This window comes from Capsicum annuum, chromosome 6, assembly GCF_002878395.1.
Source record: "Capsicum annuum cultivar UCD-10X-F1 chromosome 6, UCD10Xv1.1, whole genome shotgun sequence".
NCBI classification, from domain to species: domain Eukaryota; kingdom Viridiplantae; phylum Streptophyta; class Magnoliopsida; order Solanales; family Solanaceae; genus Capsicum; species Capsicum annuum.
This window is the reverse complement of record NC_061116.1, coordinates 219832763-219852854: the sequence shown is the minus strand read 5'-3', so window position 1 is coordinate 219852854 and position 20092 is coordinate 219832763. Positions and strand designations below refer to the sequence as shown.

The window sequence follows — 20092 nt, the reverse complement described above, 5'->3', positions numbered from 1 at the left end:
TAATAATGCCTACGTATAGCCGGAGTTTTAGTGCAACAAATTTTATTTTTTGTCATCGAAATATAATTCAAATTTTTGAAAAATATTAAGGTCATTCTATATAATCAAGTCTTTCGAAGTAACCATCACTACTTTCTCATGTGTTTCGAGAAGCTATAGCTTCTCACTAAAACTTCACCATGTATTCAGAAAATCGAACCTCTTGTAGAAATGCAAGATAAAGCTGCGTACAATAAATTTTTATGATCAAACCTTTTCCCCGATCATGTGTATAGCGGGAGTTTTAGTACTGTGAATTGCCCTTAGTTTACTCGATTTCGATCAATATTTTTCTTAATTCAAAAGTTTTTGAGATCATGATGTTTTGGAATTGATTGCTCTCAAAGTGAATAATTCAATACCTCTTCAGAAATCCAATAATTTAAAAGATATTTATATGTAAATCTAAGCATGATCTCAAACTAACATTTACAATATTACATATTAAAACAAAACAAAACAAAACTTAAATTCAAGAAAGAAAATATGTGGATCACACCCCAAATGAAATGTCCAAAAGAGGTAAAACCGGTCAAAAATTTAATAATGTTAAGTGTCCTTTATCCTTGAGCAAGCCAGCTAATAAAGAAATTGATAAAAGAATAATCATGACACTAGCACATATCCTTTCTAAATTCCTATTACTATGCTCCTTTTTCCTTTTCTTTTCAAATTTAATTTGGCACCTTTCATCAGAAACATTGTGTTATGAGATCCAACAACCACATGCCAATACTTTCATTATCAGGCACCCATCTTAAATTTTTTAAGGTTAGAGAATTGGTGATTTTATTATACCCAACTTGAATTTAAGAGATTTTATAAAATACTACTTCTTAATCAATTATTATACTAACATAAAAAAAAAATTGTATATGCATCACCGTGTACGATTATATTGTTGTATATATGTTAGTAATATTATTAATAAGATGTAAGAATGTAATTTTTTGAAAAATCTCAATTATTCTCAAGAATTGAATAAATGCAGATTTTATTGTGATACTTCTAGTAAGTTTTAATTAGTAATTGGTGGAGTTCATCGACAAACACCTAAAGTCCGCTCTACTTTTTCTTTAGACACCTCAAGTAAGTCGTGTAGGTTTTAAGTCTCGATTGTGTTTATTTATTTATGTTAAATTATACAGCTGCTCGGATCTATGGATCCACATTTTGTTTTCGGGTCGGGTCATAAAGGGGACGAGAATCCATGCAAAATTTCAAAAGAGCAAGCTGGACACCAGCCGTTACATTGACATGACGAACAGTGAGCAATTAATTCTAATAAATTAACATAAATAAAAAATAAGAAACAAAAATCAATGCAAAAAAGGGAAGATTAAAATTAGAAAATTCAAATTCCAGAAAATGAAAATGGAAATGGAAATAGTTGCCTTTCTGTTTCGTCAAATTAAACTAAACTAAAAGTCGTCTTCCTCCACTGGCCTGACGGCTTCTCTAAATCCCCCTCCCCCCCCCCCCCCGCCCGCCCCTTGTTCACACATATACATACATTTTTTGTATGTATAGGCCAAAACAAGAAGGAAATTTATAGTTGAATTTAGGTGAATTGTGAGGGGGTTCGATCTTATAGGAGAAGATCTCGGTTGAAAAAGCCCTTTGGGGGTTTTTGGATCTGAAGGGGAAATGGCGTTATCTGGGATGAGAGGGTTATCAGTATTCATAAGCGATATTCGTAATTGTCAGAACAAAGAACAGGAACGTCTTCGTGTTGATAAAGAGCTTGGAAATGTTCGTACTCGCTTTAAAAATGAAAAGGTAACTACTTTATCCCCCTTTTTAGCTAATTTATTGATGTATTTGCTTTTCCATTTTATTGCAATAATTTGTTTTTTACGAGACAAAACACTAGGTGATTTCTTCCTATCTGTTGTAGTCTCGGTGGATAGAGTTACCTGATTACTATTGCTGGTAAGAGGTAGTAGGTATCTAGTGGAATTAGTCAAGGTGTGTGCAAGCTGACTCGAACACCATGATTATCATAGATGAAGGGTTTATTGGTTTTTCCTTTGATTTTAGCTTCAGTTAAATGATTTTATTGGATTTTCCAGTAGAGACAAAAGACTAGGTTAGTTTTTTCCCATTTGTTCTAGACTTAACAGATAGAGTTGCCTGATACCTGTTATTGGTGGAAGGTGGGAGGTATTCGGTGGAATTTAGTTGAGGTGTGCACAAGTTGGTTTGAACACCACGATTATAAAGAAAGGTTTTATTGGCTTTTTGGTACTATGAGTTATGCGGTGTATTTGTTTGATTCCGAATTTAGGTTTAAGCTGCTTAGGAGCAGGGTAGTGTGGGAGGTGACAGGTATTCTGTGGAATTAGTTGAGGTGTGTGGAAGCTGGCTTGAACACCACGGTTACTATAAAAAAAAGGGTTTATTGGATTTTTGATACTGTGAGCTATGCGGTGTATTTGTTTGATGCCGGTTCAGGTTTAAAATGCGGAAAGGGGTATTTTAGGGTTTAAATTGAATGTTCACTAGTGAATGGGTTTATCTGATAGTTAAATAGAGGGCAGCGTGTCTGTTACGGTATAAGTATTATATGGAAGGCGAATCTAGGATTTGTAGAACACGTGCACTACTTTAAAAAAAAAAACTGTATTAATTGGGAATCGATCCCAAGTCCTCTAGGTAAATATAGTTCCTTCAGATGGACAAGATAGATGGCAAGGCAAGAAGCTCTGCAAGCTCAATTTAATAGGAAAGTGTGCTTTTCAACTAAGCAACATTCAATCAAGTGCACCACCTTAGCCTTCTTGTAACATGAGTGCCAACAGATAACATTATACCAATTTGAGAAAAAAAAGAAAATATAAATAACTAATTTTATGGAGAGACCTGGGTTCACATGACACTTTGTTTCCACATAAATGCGCCACTGGGAAGACTTGAATTCTTTGTGAAACTATTTAGACTGATCCGGTTTTGACCCTGCGAGATGCTTAATTATTTGCTTGCTAGGTAAAAATGCCCTAATTGAGGCTAGTTAAGATAGTAGTGTGAAGGTGAACCTTCTTGTCCAGCTCCATTCACTATCGTGATGGCACTTGTCAAAAAAAGATATCTCTTTACATTTTCTTATGGATGATTGTGAATTGTGGATTTCATTAGCTTGAATAAAAATTAAAGTTGTGAGGAATCACTTTGTGGAGATTGGGCAGATAGAACAATTCCGTGGTCTATGCAAAAGCTGACTGTTCCGAGATAAATGTGGATCCATATATCCGCATAACTCGTTTAACTTTTGAAATGGTTCTCGTAGACGTATCTGTTCAACACCTTAAGAGCTGTGCTGCTAACACTATTAGATGGACTAAGGCGACAATTGGAAAGAAAAAGAAAAGAATGCTTAAATCCAAATTCCTTATATGTGTTATCCTGTAAAGGACCGAAGAGTGAAGCCGACTCTAGGTATAAGCTGTACAACTATTTAGGTCCGAGCTGGTAGAGATGGTGTTCTATTAGATGAGACATAGTTAAAGATTTTGAATTAGCATCTAAAATAGTTATTTCCTCTGTCCCAATTTATGTGATGGTGTTTAACCGGGCTCAAGTTTAAGAATGAAAGAAGAATTTTGATACACGCGGTCTAAAATAAGTCATAGATATTTGTGTGGCTATAAAATATCTCATCAAGGTTAAAATGAGAAGTTTAAAGTCACATTGTTACTAAACATAGAAAGATATCATTCTTATTGGGATTTGAGACTGGCAAAAAAGGAAAGAGTGTCACATTAATTGGGATGGAGCTCCTATTGCCTACTGAGGGTGCAGTGATTCGGTAAGGCAGAAGGGATATGAGCAAGGTTGGCGTAAGGACCAGACAATATCGAGTTCTTTCTACTACGTTGTTGATTCAAGATAACACTCTCATTAGGCCCACATTGTTTGTTAAGTTGCATGATAGCATGCATATTTACTGAGAATATTGTGCTAACACAAAAAATCTATTCATGCTTCTGTATGTTCCTTGCATATGTAAGGTATTCAACTTAGATCCTATGTCTCAAATATCAGACATTGAACAAGCTTAAACACAAAGAAAGATGCAGATTTAGTTTTTTTTTTTTTTTTTTTTTTTACTGGAATAAAATTGTAAAAGGTCAATGTAGAATTAGATGTTTTAATGAAGATTTCTCAAAGGCTTTTTTCATTGAGGTGCTACTCAAAGTTGGGGAAGGAGTTGACTGAGTAGCATTTTGTAAGCAGTGATCATCTTCAAAGGTATTATCTAGACAATAGAACACCTCATGAAGCCTCTTTTTCTTATTCAATCAAAGGGGATATAAGAGGATGAAGGGAGGAGAAAAGGAGAGTTACGAAACTCTTTCTGAGTTGTTGTTAGTGACACTACATAAGGCTATTAATTACAAACAGAATGAGGATAAAAATAGATTGGAAGGAGTTTCGATGCCTAATTTCTTCTTAGTTGTTTGATACTCTTCTAAATAAATAGTGGAATTGAAGGATACAATCAGATATAAACAAGGCAAATGCATTAATGAAGTTATAGTGATTGAAGTTATCAACTTATTCAATTTTTTGCTATGTGATATTTTATTTATTTAATTAATTATTATTATGACGGTGGTATCCGTGTTAACTTACGTGCATCTCGACTATCTACTGAGTACCTGCTGCCTCCCTAGTGCATCTACCGGATAACTTTGTCCACTGAAGCTTGGCAGATGGTGAGATATTGGATTTGAACTGAGACCTCATGGTTCTTCTCCTACTTCATTGACAATTACGCCACACTTTTCAGATGATTATAGTGTAATATTTTCTGGATTTCATTTCCCTGAGTTGGTCAATGTCGTAATTGGCGCTTAGTGTCATAATTGATGTTCACTGAGGTTCAACATTCTAGATATACTTGGAATGGTTAATTTAATGCATTACTTCTTTTGACCTGCTCTTTAGGCCATCATTCTGAAAAGGAAAAAAAGATTGTATTAGAAAGCCCGAAGTTTTTTCTTCTTGGACACTTAAAATTCATTACTCTTGGCATATTAGTGCAGGAATTTTGTACGTCATTGGAAATTATAGTTGGTATTTGTGGAATTCTTTGACCTGAACATTAAAACAAGCACTAAAACCCTTTACAAACTTTCCTTTTCAAGAAACAAACTCTGGTGTATCTCTTTTAAGATTAAGAGAGAGGAAGGTAATTGTATTATAAAAGCACCACTATGAAGGTGCTAAATATTTACATTGAGCAAAAACTAAAAGAAGAATGCCTTTCCAATCTTATTGGGATTCTAAGAGGCTGAGCATTGAATAAGAATGCCGGTTTATCCTTTGCCCTAAGGATTCTGTTGTGGGCCCATGTTGACTGAGTTTTGAACTTAGGAACTTGTCCTCGGGAATTTCTTGGTTATAAAAAAATAGTTATAGGAAAACCAAAAGAAAAGAACCCCTCTCCAATCTTATAGGATCCTAAGAGGTTAAGTGTTGAATAAGAACGATGGTATATCCTTATAAAAGAATTGCAGTATATCCTTGCAATCAATCCAAAAAGTTTCCAATAGGCTGAAAGGTGCCTGTGAACAGGAATTAACATCTCTTTATTCGCTAGATATACTCATATAGATAGCTTTAAAACTATTTAGGTTTATCAGAAAAAAATACTTGTTTATATGAAGAGGAGCGTTTTATTAATGAAAGAAAGTGTCTTCCATTTTTTTCTCTTGATAAGGCGAGACACTTCTATTCAGTTGGTATCCAGAAGATGATCATATTTACATCAAAAGCAGCATCCCTTTTACAACGATATTCACATTATTCTATCACTGTAGGGAACTAATAATGTCCAAAAAGAACCCCATAATGACAAAATCTAAGAAACTGTATGTCGTTTGGGATGTGTTGTCCAGACATCAAATAGTCAATTTTTTTTGAGTAGTCTATAGATATATAATTAACTGGTGCTCAAATTAAAGAAGAGATTTTTAGTAGACCGTAGACAAAGGAAGCAATATGATCCTACACACGGTTGGTGTGCAGGTGCTGATCTTCAAAATTTGGTATTATGTTGTATCTGAATTGCATGAAAATGGAAAAGGCAGTTATATTTCCATTTTCTCCACTGTCCTTGAAATTAGTGAAGTAGATCATCCACAACCAATTTTTTAATAACCGTGGTGCCCGGGCTAGCCTGCAAGCACCTAGACTAATTCCACGGGGTACCTGCTATATCCCTTCAGCACAAGTACCATTGTAGATCATCCACAACCATTGTAGACCATAAGACTCTTTTAAGATGGGAAAGAACCTAAAGTATAGCACCAACACAAATATATGGATTGAAATGAGAGCTTTATTTGGTCACCATATTTATTGCAGGTTGCATCACCTCACCTTGCTAAAGAGAAGTATAAAAGCTTAATCATGTATTATAAATTGAACTGTTTTCCATGAATTACCAAGACAAATCTAGTTCTTACCTTAAAGCCAGCACCTTTTCTCGTTCAGAATATTCAGATGACAGATCATGATGTTTCTATGTAGCTTCTTTTTTCTTTTTACTTAAATACCTTAGCAGATGCTCCATCCTAGTTATTCGTTAGGTCTGTTTTCTTATTTAATTTCTTTGTTTCTTAGTTTGTTTTTTCAATGTGGTTAGATATGTTTTTTCTGCTCCATACTAGTTATTCTTTACTTGTTTGTTCATTTTATTTCTTGTTTCTTATTTTGTTTATTTTTCATGGTTAGAGTTGTTTTGTCTGCAAAATTTAATTGGCTTGAGTCCTATTGATGGAGTTATTGTACTTTTAACAGGGGTTGACACCTTATGAGAAGAAGAAATATGTCTGGAAAATGCTTTACATTTATATGCTTGGTTATGATGTGGATTTTGGCCACATGGAGGCTGTATCTCTGATATCTGCGCCAAAGTATCCTGAAAAGCAGGTATTTCTTCATTCTTCTTTCACTCAATCACGTGGATAATTATTCACCTTGGAATGTTATGGTGAATATGAGGTAATTTGTTAGACTTACTGCGAAAAAACAGTCAATAGAGAAACAAATATTGATGTTTTACACTAGATGTACTGATATTACAACAATAAATCTGAAAATAGCCACTAGGAAACTGCTAATACTGTTAGATACAGCCTAACACATGGATGAATTTCACTAATACAGTACGTACTACTAAGATTACACAAATTCCAGCGTTCCTAGACATTCGAGAAGCTAGAACTCTCCCAGAAGATTCCCTTTTCTTTTCTGAATATCTGTGCCCATTGTCCTGCCCCTTTTTTACAGAAAAAACCACCCAATACATGTGTAACTGTCTCATGATAGTTACTAAGTTTCCCAATTGCGTATTTTGGCCTCCTAGAATAAGTTTTTATAACTTGAGGTACATCATTACTCTCCCCTATAAGAGTCACCTTGTCCTCAAGGTGAAAGTCAGGAAATTGCAGATTAATGATTGCATATTCCTCCCAAGTGTTCTCAAATTCTGGTAGGGTCTTCCACTTGATGAACACTTCCCACTTACCATTGATTAGCTTCCTGGTCTGCCTCACTGCTTTAGGTTAAACTTGAAGCTCCAAATCTTGGGTAAGAAATGGAGATAGGTTTTGAACAGTAGTAGTTGGAAACAAGCATTTTCTCAACTGTGAAACATGAAACACTGAATGAATGCGAGTTCCAACCGGTAACTCCAACCGATAAGCTACAGGACCAATCCTTTCTAGAATCTTGAAAGGCCATAAAAACGGGGACTGAGTTTTTCATTGATCTTCTTAGCCAAAGAACGTAGTTTATAGGGCCAAAGTTTGAGATATACCATTTCACCAATCTCAAAAATCACTTCTCGACGATGTCAATCAGCTTGATTCTTCATTCTTTGTTGTGCTTGCAGCAGATGTTCTTTGAGTTCAGTCAAGATCATATTTCTAGTGCGCACCTGCTCATTTACTTCTTCTACCGCTGAAGTCATGTCATCCATGTGAAAAATTAATGGTGGATCCCTTCCGTATAATGCCTTAAAGGGTGTCATACCTGCAGATCTGTTAAAGGATGTATTAAACCGATACTCTGCCCAAGATAACCAATGGGACCATTATTTAGGATTTTCTCCTGCCATACAACGGAGATATGTCTTCAAACTTCTATTCACGACTTTCGTTTGCCCATCGGTTTCCGGATGATATGAAGAGCTATAGCATAAGGTAGTACCTGCTATTTTGAATAGCTCTTTCCAAAACTGGCTTATGAACACACGGTCACAGTCAGACACAATAGATTTAGGAAATCCATGCAGTTTAACCACTTAATGAAAACATCAGCCACATGTTTAGCATTAAAAATGGTGTGAAAGTGGAATAAAATGTGCATACTTAGTAAGACGATCCACCACAATCAATATAGTATCAAACCTATGGGATTTAGGAAGGCCAGTAATGAAATCCATAGTTACATCCTCCCAGACATGATGAGGTATAGGCAAAGGTTGAAGTAACCTTGCAGGACTCAAAGTTTGAGACTTGTTCTTTTGACAAATTTCACTCCTGGAAACGAAGTCTTGCACATCTCTCTTCATACCTTCCTAATAGATATTCTCAGACAACCTTTTATATGTGCGAAGATACCCCGAATAGCCTCCTATAGGAGAAGAATGAAAGTCTTTCAATAGACCAGGTATACGAGATGATCCTTGTGGCAAAACCAAGCGTCCTTTGAATTGTAGACATCCATTCTTCAAGCTGTATTTGTCATTTGTTTGCTGTCCTTAGATTAACTTCTGCAAAATAGAAGTCATTTTGGTGTCTCGTTGTACTTCCTGGTCCCATTCTTCCTTGTCTTCATATTTCCAAATTGAAAATGCATAACTCTGCAGATTCCCCGCGTCTTGACAATGCATCAGCCACTCTATTTTCAGCACCCGCTTTGTACTTTATCTCAAACTTATAACCCATGAGTTTGGAGACCCATTTTTGTTGATTCTCATCCATGACTCTCTGTTCCAGCAAAAAATTAAGGGGTTTTTGATCTGTTCTGATAATGAAATAATGGCCCATCAAGTATTGATTCCATTTTTAGATAGCTAACACAATGGCCATTAGCTCTCGTTCATATACCAAACATTGTCTTGCTCTAGAAGAAAGCATTCGACTGAAATAAGCGATAGGTTTACCATTTTGCATTAAAGCTGCACCGACACCAAATCCCGAAGCATCAGTTTCAGTTACAAAAGGCTGAGAAAAATTCGGCATCGCTAAAACGGGCACTTGAGTCATAGACAACTTCAACGCTTCAAATGATTGTTGGGCTCGTTCTCCCCATGAAAAGGCATCCTTTTTAAGTAAATCAGTCAAAGTGGCAGCGATCTTACCATAGTCTTTGACAAATTTTCTGTAATATCTAGCGAGTCCCAAAAATTCCCGCAAAGACTTGATATCTTTAGGAACTGGCCAAGATATCATGCTCTCAATCTTGGAGGGATCAACTTGCACTCCTTCAGAGGAAATGATATGACCCAGATATTCAAGTTTAAGTTGACCAAACATGCACTTTCTTTTGTTGATCACCATTTGATTCTCTTTGAGAATATCCAAAACAACCTTGAGATGCCCAAGATGTGAAGCATAGCCCTTATTATAAATCAAAATATCATTAAAGAATGCTAAAACAAATTTCCACAAATAATTCTTGAAAATATCATTTATCAGTGATTGAAAAGTCGAGGGTGCATTGGTCAAGCCAAATGGCATGACCATAAACTCATAATGTCCCTCATGGGTACGGAAGGCTGTTTTTTCTTCATCTCCAGCTTGAATGCGAGTTTGATGATAACCCGACTTAAGATCCAACTTTGTAAATATGATGGCTCCCCCTAGCTCATCCAGTAACTCATCAATGCATGGTATTGGATATTTATCGGGGATAGTGATATCATTAAGAGCCCGATAATCCATGCAAAATCACCAACTTCAATCCTTCTTCTTAACCAGTACTACTGGACTAGAACTAGCCTTAATGATTCCAGCAGCCAACATCTCCTTGACCAAACACTTGATTTCCGCTTTTTGGGAATGAGGATATCGATATGGACGAATGTTCGGTGGTTGTGCTCCACGTTGAAGAGTAATTGCATGATCCCTCGAACGATGTGGTGGTAGACCCAAGGTTTACTCACCTACTTCTGGATAATCAGATAATAACTTTTCAATCTCCTCTGTTATTATAGCATCTTCATTTTCACTTCTTATTACCTGGTTCAACTCGACCAAAAATCCTTGGTTCCTTTTCTTTAGTAATTTGGTCATAGATTTGAGTGATACTATTGTTCGAACCATAGCTGGATCCCCTCGAAGCAACACTGATCTTCCAGCATCATTGAATTTCATGGTTTAAAGTTTCCAGTTTACCCTCATTTCACCTAATGTGACCAACCATTCCATCCCTAAAACCAAATCAGTTCCCTTCAATTTGAATTGAAAATACTGTTGGTTGATTTGGATTCCTTGCACATCCATCCTTACCTCTTTGCATACTTCATTCCCGCTAACCTGTTTTCCATTACCAATTACTACTTCAAATCTTTTGGTCTTCTTAATAGGTAATTGGAGTTGATGAGCAAGGGTGGAAGATATAAAATTATGGGTAGCCCCACTATTGACTAAAACAATTACGTTGTGCCCATGAATTTTCCCTACGAATTTTATTGTTCTACATCTAGTAAGTCCCATAGCTGAATTCATATTCAACACCATCATAGTACCCTTTGTTTCCTCTTCAACTAAATCTTCTCCGGCAGGCTCAAAGAATTCTTCTGTATCATCCTCATTTATGTTGGGTGTCTCTGAAACAATCAATAGGTTAAGCTGCCTATTTTTACAACGATGATTGGGGCCAAATTTTTCATCACATCTAAAACATAACCCTAATTGTCTTTTTCGAGCAAATTCTGAATCAGTCAACCTTCTAAATTGTCCCTCGGATTTTGCTACTGAAGAGTTAAAGCTAGTTGACTTTGCGGCAAGATGCAATTGTTCAGTGTTATGACTTCTTGTTCCGACTCTTGAGTTCCGTGTTTCAAGAATGTTTGCAACTCGATGATAATTGGTTCTAAACCCAACCGGTTTATTGCTTGAACTTCCTCTGGTTGGTTCAAATTTAGAACTATGAACTTGTTGCAACACAGAATTTCGATCCTTCACCTATTGAGCCATCTCCATTATCTCCCTCAATATTTGAGCCTGTAACATCATCACTTCTGCTCGAATTTCCTCTTTCAATCCATTCAGAAAGAAATGCTCCTGATAACATTTCATCAGATGCCTCGGTCATAGATGCTGACACCTTTTCAAATTCTTCACGAAACGCAGCAACTGTGGTAATCTGCCTCAGCCCCATTAAGACAGCATATTGGTTGATCTTTTGAGTATCATGAAATCGGTTCAACAACTCTTTTGAAGTCTTCCCGGGTTGACATTTGTTGCCGAGATTCCATCCAATAATACCAATTTAAGGCTTTTCCTTCCAAACAAACACCTGCTGCTCGAAATTTTTCCATTTCAGAAATTTCATTCACTGCGAAATATCGTTCCACTCTGAAAATCCATCCTAAAGGATCCTCTCCTTCGAAAACTGGTAATTGTAGTTTCCGAAACTTCTTCCCATCTTTTTTTCCAGCCAAGTTGACATTGCTTCCTTCTTCTTGGTTTCCGATGGATTTGGTTGAGAAGGGGATGCTTCTGCCATCATAGTTCGTCCTTGGGCTTCAATTCTTGCAAGAGACTCTCACATTTCTTGAAACCATCCTTCCAGTTTTCTGACATCTTCCCTTACCCCTGTCAAATTAGTCTCTACCTGTTTGATGCGTCCCTCCATTTTACTCATCATACCCGAACGTTACTGCTCTGATGCCAAATTGATAGACTTACTGCTAAAAAACAGTCGATGGAGAAACAAATATTGATGTTTTACACTAGATATACTGATATTACAACAATAAATCTGAAAATAGCAACTAGGAAACTGCTAATACTGTTAGATACAACCTAACACATGTATGAAATTCACTAATACAGTACATACTACTAAGATTACACAAATTCCAGCATTCCTAGACATTCGAGAAGCTAGAACTCTCCCAGAAGATTCCCTTTTCTTTTCTGAATATCTGAGCCCACTGTCCTGCCCCTTTTTTAACAAAAAAAACACCCAATACATGTGCAACTATCTCATGACAGTTACTAAGTTTCCCAATTGCTTATTTTGGCCTCTTAGAATAAGTTTTTATAACTTGAGGTACATCATAATTTTTATTTCCTTGTAGATGTTGAGATCTGTATTTTCAGATGTACTTTTTGTTAAAATTATTGAAACCATGGTTTTATTTTGATTGTAATAGTTGGTTATCAAAATATTGTTGATTGAAATAGTTGGAGAATGTTATTATGTTATATAGCTTTTTTGCACTTGTAAATCTCCCTACATACATACTAGTGTAATACGGAGGAGGTAAATATTTGAAGCAAGGACTTAAAGGTTTGACTGATATTTTCTTTTTGGGTGTTTTGCAGGTTGGGTACATAGTTACATCATGTTTGCTCAATGAGAACCACGATTTTTTGAGATTAGCAATTAATACAGTACGCAATGACATAATAGGTCGCAATGAAACTTTCCAGTGTCTAGCATTGACTTTGGTACGAATTACAGATGTTTTGTGGTTCTTTAGTTGCATACTTGGAGATCTTGTGCGGTTATTTGTTTCTTATAGAAAGAATTTTTTGTCTGCTAAGTGAATTGAAGCTTTGGGGTTCTTTTATCATACATTACAAATTAAAAATATTCATGTATATGTGCAGGTTGGAAATATTGGGGGAAGGGAATTTGCTGAATCTCTGGCACCTGATGTTCAAAAGTTACTCGTAAGTGATACTTGCAGCATTGCGCTGGTACTTCAGAGTTTGAAAGTGATGTTGACTCTCTTCTTTTTCCTTCCTTTTGTGCTGTAAGATATCAAGCAGTTGTAGGCCACTTGTGAGGAAGAAGGCTGCCCTATGTCTCCTGCGTCTTTTTAGGAAAAATCCGGATGTTGTGAATGTTGATGGGTGGTACGTATGGTTATGTGGTTGAATGGCTTATGGAATGACTTAACTTGTCTTTCAACAGTTGTAGTTTTCCTCATATTCCAGGTCAGACAGGATGGCACAACTACTAGATGAACGGGATTTTGGTGTCTTGACATCTTCCATGAGCCTTCTAGTTGCATTAGTGGCTAGTAACCATGAAGCATATTGGAGTTGTCTTCCAAAATGTGTCAAAGTGTTGGAAAGGCTTGCCAGGAACCAAGATATTCCACAAGAATATACTTATTATGGGATACCGTCTCCCTGGCTTCAGGTTTGTTTACTCATTACTGTTGAATATATTGAAGCCAGTGTTTGCTGTGGATAAAACTGCATATTGAGCCCATGAGCCTTGACATGCACTTATGCATCCCAATTGGGTGAATGGATGGGCTAACCTGTAAATCACAAATTGATGCACCGAAGCCAGTAATTTAAGAACAGGATCATGATCTCTGCTAACATATCATCTTAATTTGATGATTTTTATCTCAGGTGAAGACTATGAGGGCTCTTCAATATTTCCCGACTATTGAAGATCCAAGTACTAGAAGATCATTGTTTGAGGTATTTCATCTGTAAAGAAGTTCTTTTACTGCAAAATATTATATTTTTGTACATGCCAGGAAAATTATCTGGAGTGATGTCCCAGAACTCATTCATTTTGGTTTTAACCAACTAGGTTTTACAACGGATATTGATGGGAACTGATGTGGTGAAGAATGTGAACAAAAATAATGCGTCACATTCAGTCCTATTTGAAGCCCTTGCTCTTGTAAGTTTCTAATCGCATCAAATCTTTATCCTTGCATGCTCTTGAGATACAGTTCCATGCTTTATGTGAAGTTCAGTGCTAATGGCTATGGCATATGACATTTTAATAAAGTATTTCTTTATGCAGAACTGCTTTCTTCAAATGAAATGCTTGGTTATCTGCAAGTCAAAACTTATCTTATGCTTCTCTTCTTGTCACTCTGATAGCTGCTTGTTCATCAAGAGAAATTTGCACTCTTAACCCTTTTGTCGGTTTCTGACTTTGTCTTCAACACCTTTGCACACATTTACGTGCTGAGACATACTGTTTTGCACAATTCAGATTTTCAAAATTTGACTGCTGGTTGAATTCTTTTGTTTCTCCTGCTTTCTTGGAAGACTTGAGGGTTGAATTCTAAGCGCTTTACTGCAGGTCATGCATCTTGATGCCGAAAAGGAAATGATGTCTCAGTGTGTTGCATTGCTTGGGAAATTCATTGCTGTCCGCGAGCCAAATATTCGTTATCTTGGCTTGGTAAGATGTAGCAGCATATAAATTCATGTTATTTCTTCTATTATTTTTATTTCCCTTTGTAAGAGGTTTTATAGTTCATTGGTGGCACTGTGTAACATGTTGGTCCTATATATGCCAAATGTCTCACAAACTAAGTTGCAAATAAATTCAGTTAACAGCATGCCAGATGAGACGACTATCTGATTCTCCTATATTTATTATTTCCAAAATGCAGGAGAATATGACTCGAATGTTGATGGTTACAGATGTACAGGACATTATAAAACGACATCAAGCTCAAATTATTACCTCACTGAAGGACCCTGATATCAGGTGGAGTTTGGGTATTAAGTTGGAAGTATTCTATTTTTAAAATTTTCATGGTGTGGCATTTGTGTGTAAGCCAAGTAAAACTCTCTTGGAAATCAATTTTTTCTTTAAGAAATTGGGTTGTCTATCGCTGCTTATCAAATGTCTGATAATGCATCTGGAATCTTATTTGATTATTTGCAATGTTCTTGTTCAGATTGCTTTTTCCCTTTTTCGATAAAATTAGGGAAAGAGATTCCTTGTAAAACCTGCTCCCCGTTACTTTGAGATCGGTTTAGCGCATATTCTTTAACTCGTATTCAATTTCTTCGGTTACTGATGTTGACTACTCTATACAGCATTAGGAGACGAGCCCTTGATTTACTATATGGCATGTGTGATGTTTCTAATGCAAAGGACATAGTAGAAGAATTATTACAGGTATATGACCACCAGACTGTGAGTGTCTTATATTGAATATTTTTCCTTTCAACGTATTTAGATATGTCCTCTATGGAATGAAAATGTTGAAGAAGATAAAGAGGAAATATGCAACTAACATTATGTGTTTTCAGTATCTCAATACAGCAGAGTTCGTGATGCGTGAAGAACTGTCGCTTAAAATAGCAATTCTTGCAGAGAAGTTTGCTCCTGATCTGTCATGGTATGATATTGATATGGAACAGAAAATGCACATTGTTGTCAATACTATGTACTACTCTTGAGAGATTGTTTGATGCAAAAATTTTGTTTTTTCATGTGTGTAGTTAGCTCTAGCCTTTACTTTTTTCTGAGCATTCAGATCTAGATGTTTCTGAGAGCTGTTCCCTTGCTGGTATAAGATGTGATGACATCTAAGAGTATATCCTGTTTTACATGCAGGTATGTTGATGTCATCCTTCAATTAATTGACAAGGCTGGTGATTTTGTCAGTGATGACATTTGGTTCCGTGTTGTGCAATTTGTTACGAACAACGAAGATCTTCAGGTAACTATAGTTGTCCTTCACTGGTGCAGTGTGGTCTCAGCTTCTTTGTAGGTGGAGTTTGGTATGCTCTGTCTTATTTTCAAACTTCTTTCCTCAGCCTTATGCAGCTTTGAAAGCCAGAGAATATCTTGATAAGCCTGCCATTCATGAAACAATGGTGAAGGTGCGTTCTTTTGCTATAACACGTTACCCTGTTAATGTTAATGAAAAAATTATAAACCCTTTCACCATGATGGAGCAGGTAAGTGCATATATACTTGGAGAATACAGCCATCTTCTTGCCAGAAGGCCAGGATGTAGTCCAAAGGAGATCTTCAGCCTCATTCATGAGAAGCTTCCTACTGTTTCGTAAGGGCATTTCAACATTTGATCTCGTTTTTCCATTAATTTCTGGTTTTTTCTGTTATCTTAACACCAGTTATACTGTTCAGGACTTCAACAATACCTATTCTTCTTTCGACGTATGCAAAAATTTTGATGCACACACAACCACCAGATTCGGAGCTACAGAATCAGATATTGGCAATATTTAGAAAGTAAGATTTTAGACTGATGTAATTTGTGCCTCCTATGTGTTATTCATTGTGCCTATATATCCAAATGTATTCAGCTAATGGATAGAACTGCACAAATATCCTAGATATGAGAGTTGCATCGATGCTGAAATACAGCAACGAGCTGTGGAATACTTAGAGTTGAGTAAGAAAGGTGCAGCTTTAATGGATGTTTTAGCTGAAATGCCCAAGTTCCCTGAGCGACAGGTACGCAAGCAACTTTAAATTTGATTAATTACAATCTGTACTGTGTTTGCATAATTAACCTTCGGATTTTTGAGGGATGGCCTTCAGCTGCATTATGGCCTCACAAGAGCACAATTTATCGTTTTATTCTTTTACTTTTTGAGTTGTTATTGATTTAGCCACAAATTCTCTTTGGATGTAGTCCTCTTTAATTAAAAAAGCAGAAGATACCGAGGCTGATACTGCTGAACAAAGTGCTCACAAGTTGCGTACACAGCAGCAGACCTCTAATGCTCTTGCAGTAACAGATCAACCCTCTGCTAATGGTACTCCACCAGTCAGCCACCTTGGTCTAGTGAAGGTTCCAAGCATGACCAACACAGTAAGTTGTTTCTCGCACCATTATACTGAAGTGAGGATTTAATTATTTATCGGTGAGTATAAGCCCGCAATTAACATTTGCTACATGCTCAGGATCGTAACTTAGCAGATCAAGGGGAGACTGAGCCAAATGGAACTCTGAGTGTTGTGGATCCTCAACCTCCTTCAGCACCTTCACCTGATGTTCTGGGAGATCTTTTAGGTCCATTGGCTATTGAAGGCCCTCAACCTGATGGTGCCCAACCTGCCCATAATTTGGGCTCCGGTGTTGGCGTTGCTCCAAATGCAGAGGATGCACTAGCACTTGCACCTGTTGAAGAGACTGCAACTGTCCAGGTGCTGCCTCTGTCCAACTTTGGTTATTTGCTTTATCTTCTGGCTTTCATGTGATGACTTCTAAACTTTGTGAAAGAAAGATGCTGCCCTCTCCTTCTGTCTGGTTCTGATGGTTATTTAACTGAAATTAAATAAGCTCCAAGTAGTGTTTGGCTAGTAATAGGGGCCTTCCTGCCATGACCACAAATATATGTATCTGGCCATTGGAAGTTCTTTTAACTGATCTCAGTTTAAGTCTGTTATGATCAACATTTCAAATTCAGAGTTTTTTTTTTTTGCCGCATTTATAATCTCACTGCAGTTTCCCTCATCATCTCTAACTCATGCTTTTGACCATCTTATTTATGATTCATGGTTGTAGCCTATAGGAAATATTGCAGAAAGGTTTCATGCCTTGGTCCTCAAAGACAGTGGTATACTGTATGAGGATCCTTATATTCAGGTACTTACTCTTTTTTTTGTTTCTGTCCTTGATAGACTTTTCAGCACGTAGTTTATTTTATTTGCATGATTCCAGATCGGCATAAAAGCAGAGTGGCGAGCACATCATGGAAGACTAGTCCTCTTCTTGGGAAATAAGAATACGGCTCCGCTTATTTCGGTTCAGGCTCTGATATTGCCCCCATCTCATCTAAGAATGGAACTGTCATTAGTACCCGAAACAATTCCTCCTCGTGCACAGGTTAGGTTATTATTGCGCTGCTATTAGGAGAGGACTTCATGCACTTTGTCCTGGTCAGTCTTTTTTCATCTTTTGATTACCTAGTGAAATGAACTCCTGCAGGTTCAATGTCCTCTCGAAGTAGTCAACCTCCGTCCAAGTAGGGATTTGGCGGTTCTTGACTTCTCATATAATTTTGGGGCGCAGTTGGTATGAGACATTTATTTTCTGATCATCAATTCACTGTTCTTATAGTTATATGTGTATTCATGTAGATGTGCATTTACAGGTCAATGTTAAACTTCGACTTCCTGCCATCTTGAATAAGTTTCTTCAGCCTATATCAGTTTCTGCAGAAGAGTTTTTCCCACAGTGGAGATCACTATCTGGGCCACCATTGAAGCTCCAAGAAGTGGTATGTCTTTTTCAATTCTTGCTTGACTTGGGGAATATACATATATCCCTACAATCTATATGTACGAGAATAAGAAAATTAATAGTAAAATCTGGAACTTTCTCTACCTTTGTATATGTAGTTTGCATTGTAATCCCAATTACCATCTCTAACTTAATTATCAAATATGGACCAGGTTAGAGGTGTAAGGCCAATGTTACTTCCGGAAATGGCAAACTTGTTCAACAGTTTACGCTTGATGGTTTGTCCAGGGCTAGTAAGTTTTTGATCTTTAATCTTTCTTCAATTTTGATTCTGTCCATGTGAATTATGGGTTCCATAATAATTCATTAAATTGCACTTTCTGATTTCTTATTCAGGATCCAAATGCAAATAATTTGGTCGCTAGCACAACTTTCTACTCTGAGAGTACACGAGCCATGTTGTGTTTGGTAAGCTAGAGGTCTTGTGGTTTCTATGCCTTAATGATTCTGTTAAATGACCTTAGTGGGAAAGTGATTCAATTAGATATCGTATGACTTGTATTTGTATGATTTCAACATAACCATTCATTGTCAATTTTGGTACCTTGTTTTTTCATTTAAGAAAGATCTATGCTGAATATATAGCAGAAGAGGTTATTGTACCTTGCTCTATTTTGTTCTTCTTGACCAAATGTTTAGTTCTTTCTTGGGGTTGAAAAAAAAATTTGCATTGCAACTGTGACTGAATAGAGCTGTTCACAATCTTTTACAATAGTCTCTAGCAAAATTGTCATTTCCTTCTGATGCATGTTCTTTCCTAGGATGTCAACAGTATAATGTATGGTACAGTCGAAACTATAGAACCATGCAACTATTATCTAACTGCTGTTGTTGTATACAGGTAAGAATAGAAACAGATCCAGCTGATAGAACTCAATTGCGTATGACAGTTGCTTCTGGAGATCCTACTCTGACATTCGAGTACGACCAAAATGTGCATTTGTAATGTGACTTTTGGTTCCTTACCAACGTACTATTAACTTTTGAACTTCCTTCTCACTGTAGGTTGAAGGAGTTCATTAAGGAACAATTGGTTTTTATCCCTACAGCCCCCACAGCTGCTGCACCACTAGTTCCACCTCAACCTCAGCCAACCTCTCCACCTCCACCAGTATCAGACCCCGGTGCGCTACTTGCTGGTTTGCTTTAAGTGGTTTCCAATTTGTGGTGGACTTTGACCACAAACGACAGCTGTAAAATTTGTTTATATTGCACACCCACACGTCCCAAATACAAGATGGACATTGAGAAACGGGATGCCAGGGCTGGCGGAAGAGAGGGTGAGACTTCTGATCGACATATCATAACATTGGACTTCTGGGACGTTAAATCGGAGTTTTGAGATTCTTTTGCACAAATATCTTGTGCTTTTGTGAGGTCTGTAGTCTTTAGATGTGAGGGTCTATTTATTCTTTTCTTTCTTTTCCTTAAATTTTATATTTGCCTTTAGTCAGGCCTTACACAATCGGTTCTCTAGCATTAATAACTCGGGGTGTTTGTAAGTTCCACATTGGTTTGTCCCTATGTATTTTAGTTCCCTATGATTATAATTAGGAAAAAAGATACAGAGCGTCGATTGAATTTCTTGCCCATTGTTGTCTTGAAGATGTGTTAAAGTGTGTTACATGATAAAACTCAATAATCTAAATGGAGCTTATGCTGAAGAAGTGTTTGTTAATTCAACAGCACATAGGATTATTTTGCATTTCGCTATTGCTTGTCTTTATCTCTGAAAGCTATTAAGGCTAATGGATGAAAGTGCAGCATAAAAGAACCATTGTGTCAGAGTGATACCTGAGTTCTGTTCACACT

The 20092-nt window shown here is 36.8% G+C and overlaps 1 protein-coding gene across 1 annotated transcript; it reads left to right on the top strand.

The window, feature by feature from the left end:
* The first annotated feature begins 1204 nt into the window (after positions 1–1204).
* LOC107875633 (AP-2 complex subunit alpha-1) lies at positions 1205–19944 on the top strand. Its single transcript, XM_016722420.2, has 27 exons — positions 1205–1818; positions 6844–6975; positions 12609–12734; positions 12897–12959; positions 13048–13145; positions 13227–13434; positions 13656–13727; positions 13843–13935; positions 14347–14448; positions 14663–14760; positions 15096–15177; positions 15312–15400; positions 15619–15724; positions 15822–15887; positions 15966–16072; positions 16156–16260; positions 16365–16485; positions 16667–16846; positions 16939–17181; positions 17543–17623; positions 17699–17863; positions 17966–18052; positions 18132–18257; positions 18433–18513; positions 18617–18688; positions 19122–19201; positions 19286–19944. The coding sequence occupies exons 1-27, from the start codon at positions 1687–1689 to the stop codon at positions 19428–19430; spliced, it is 3060 nt and encodes a 1019-aa protein (XP_016577906.1). The 5' UTR covers positions 1205–1686; the 3' UTR covers positions 19431–19944.
* The last annotated feature ends 148 nt before the right edge of the window (positions 19945–20092 follow it).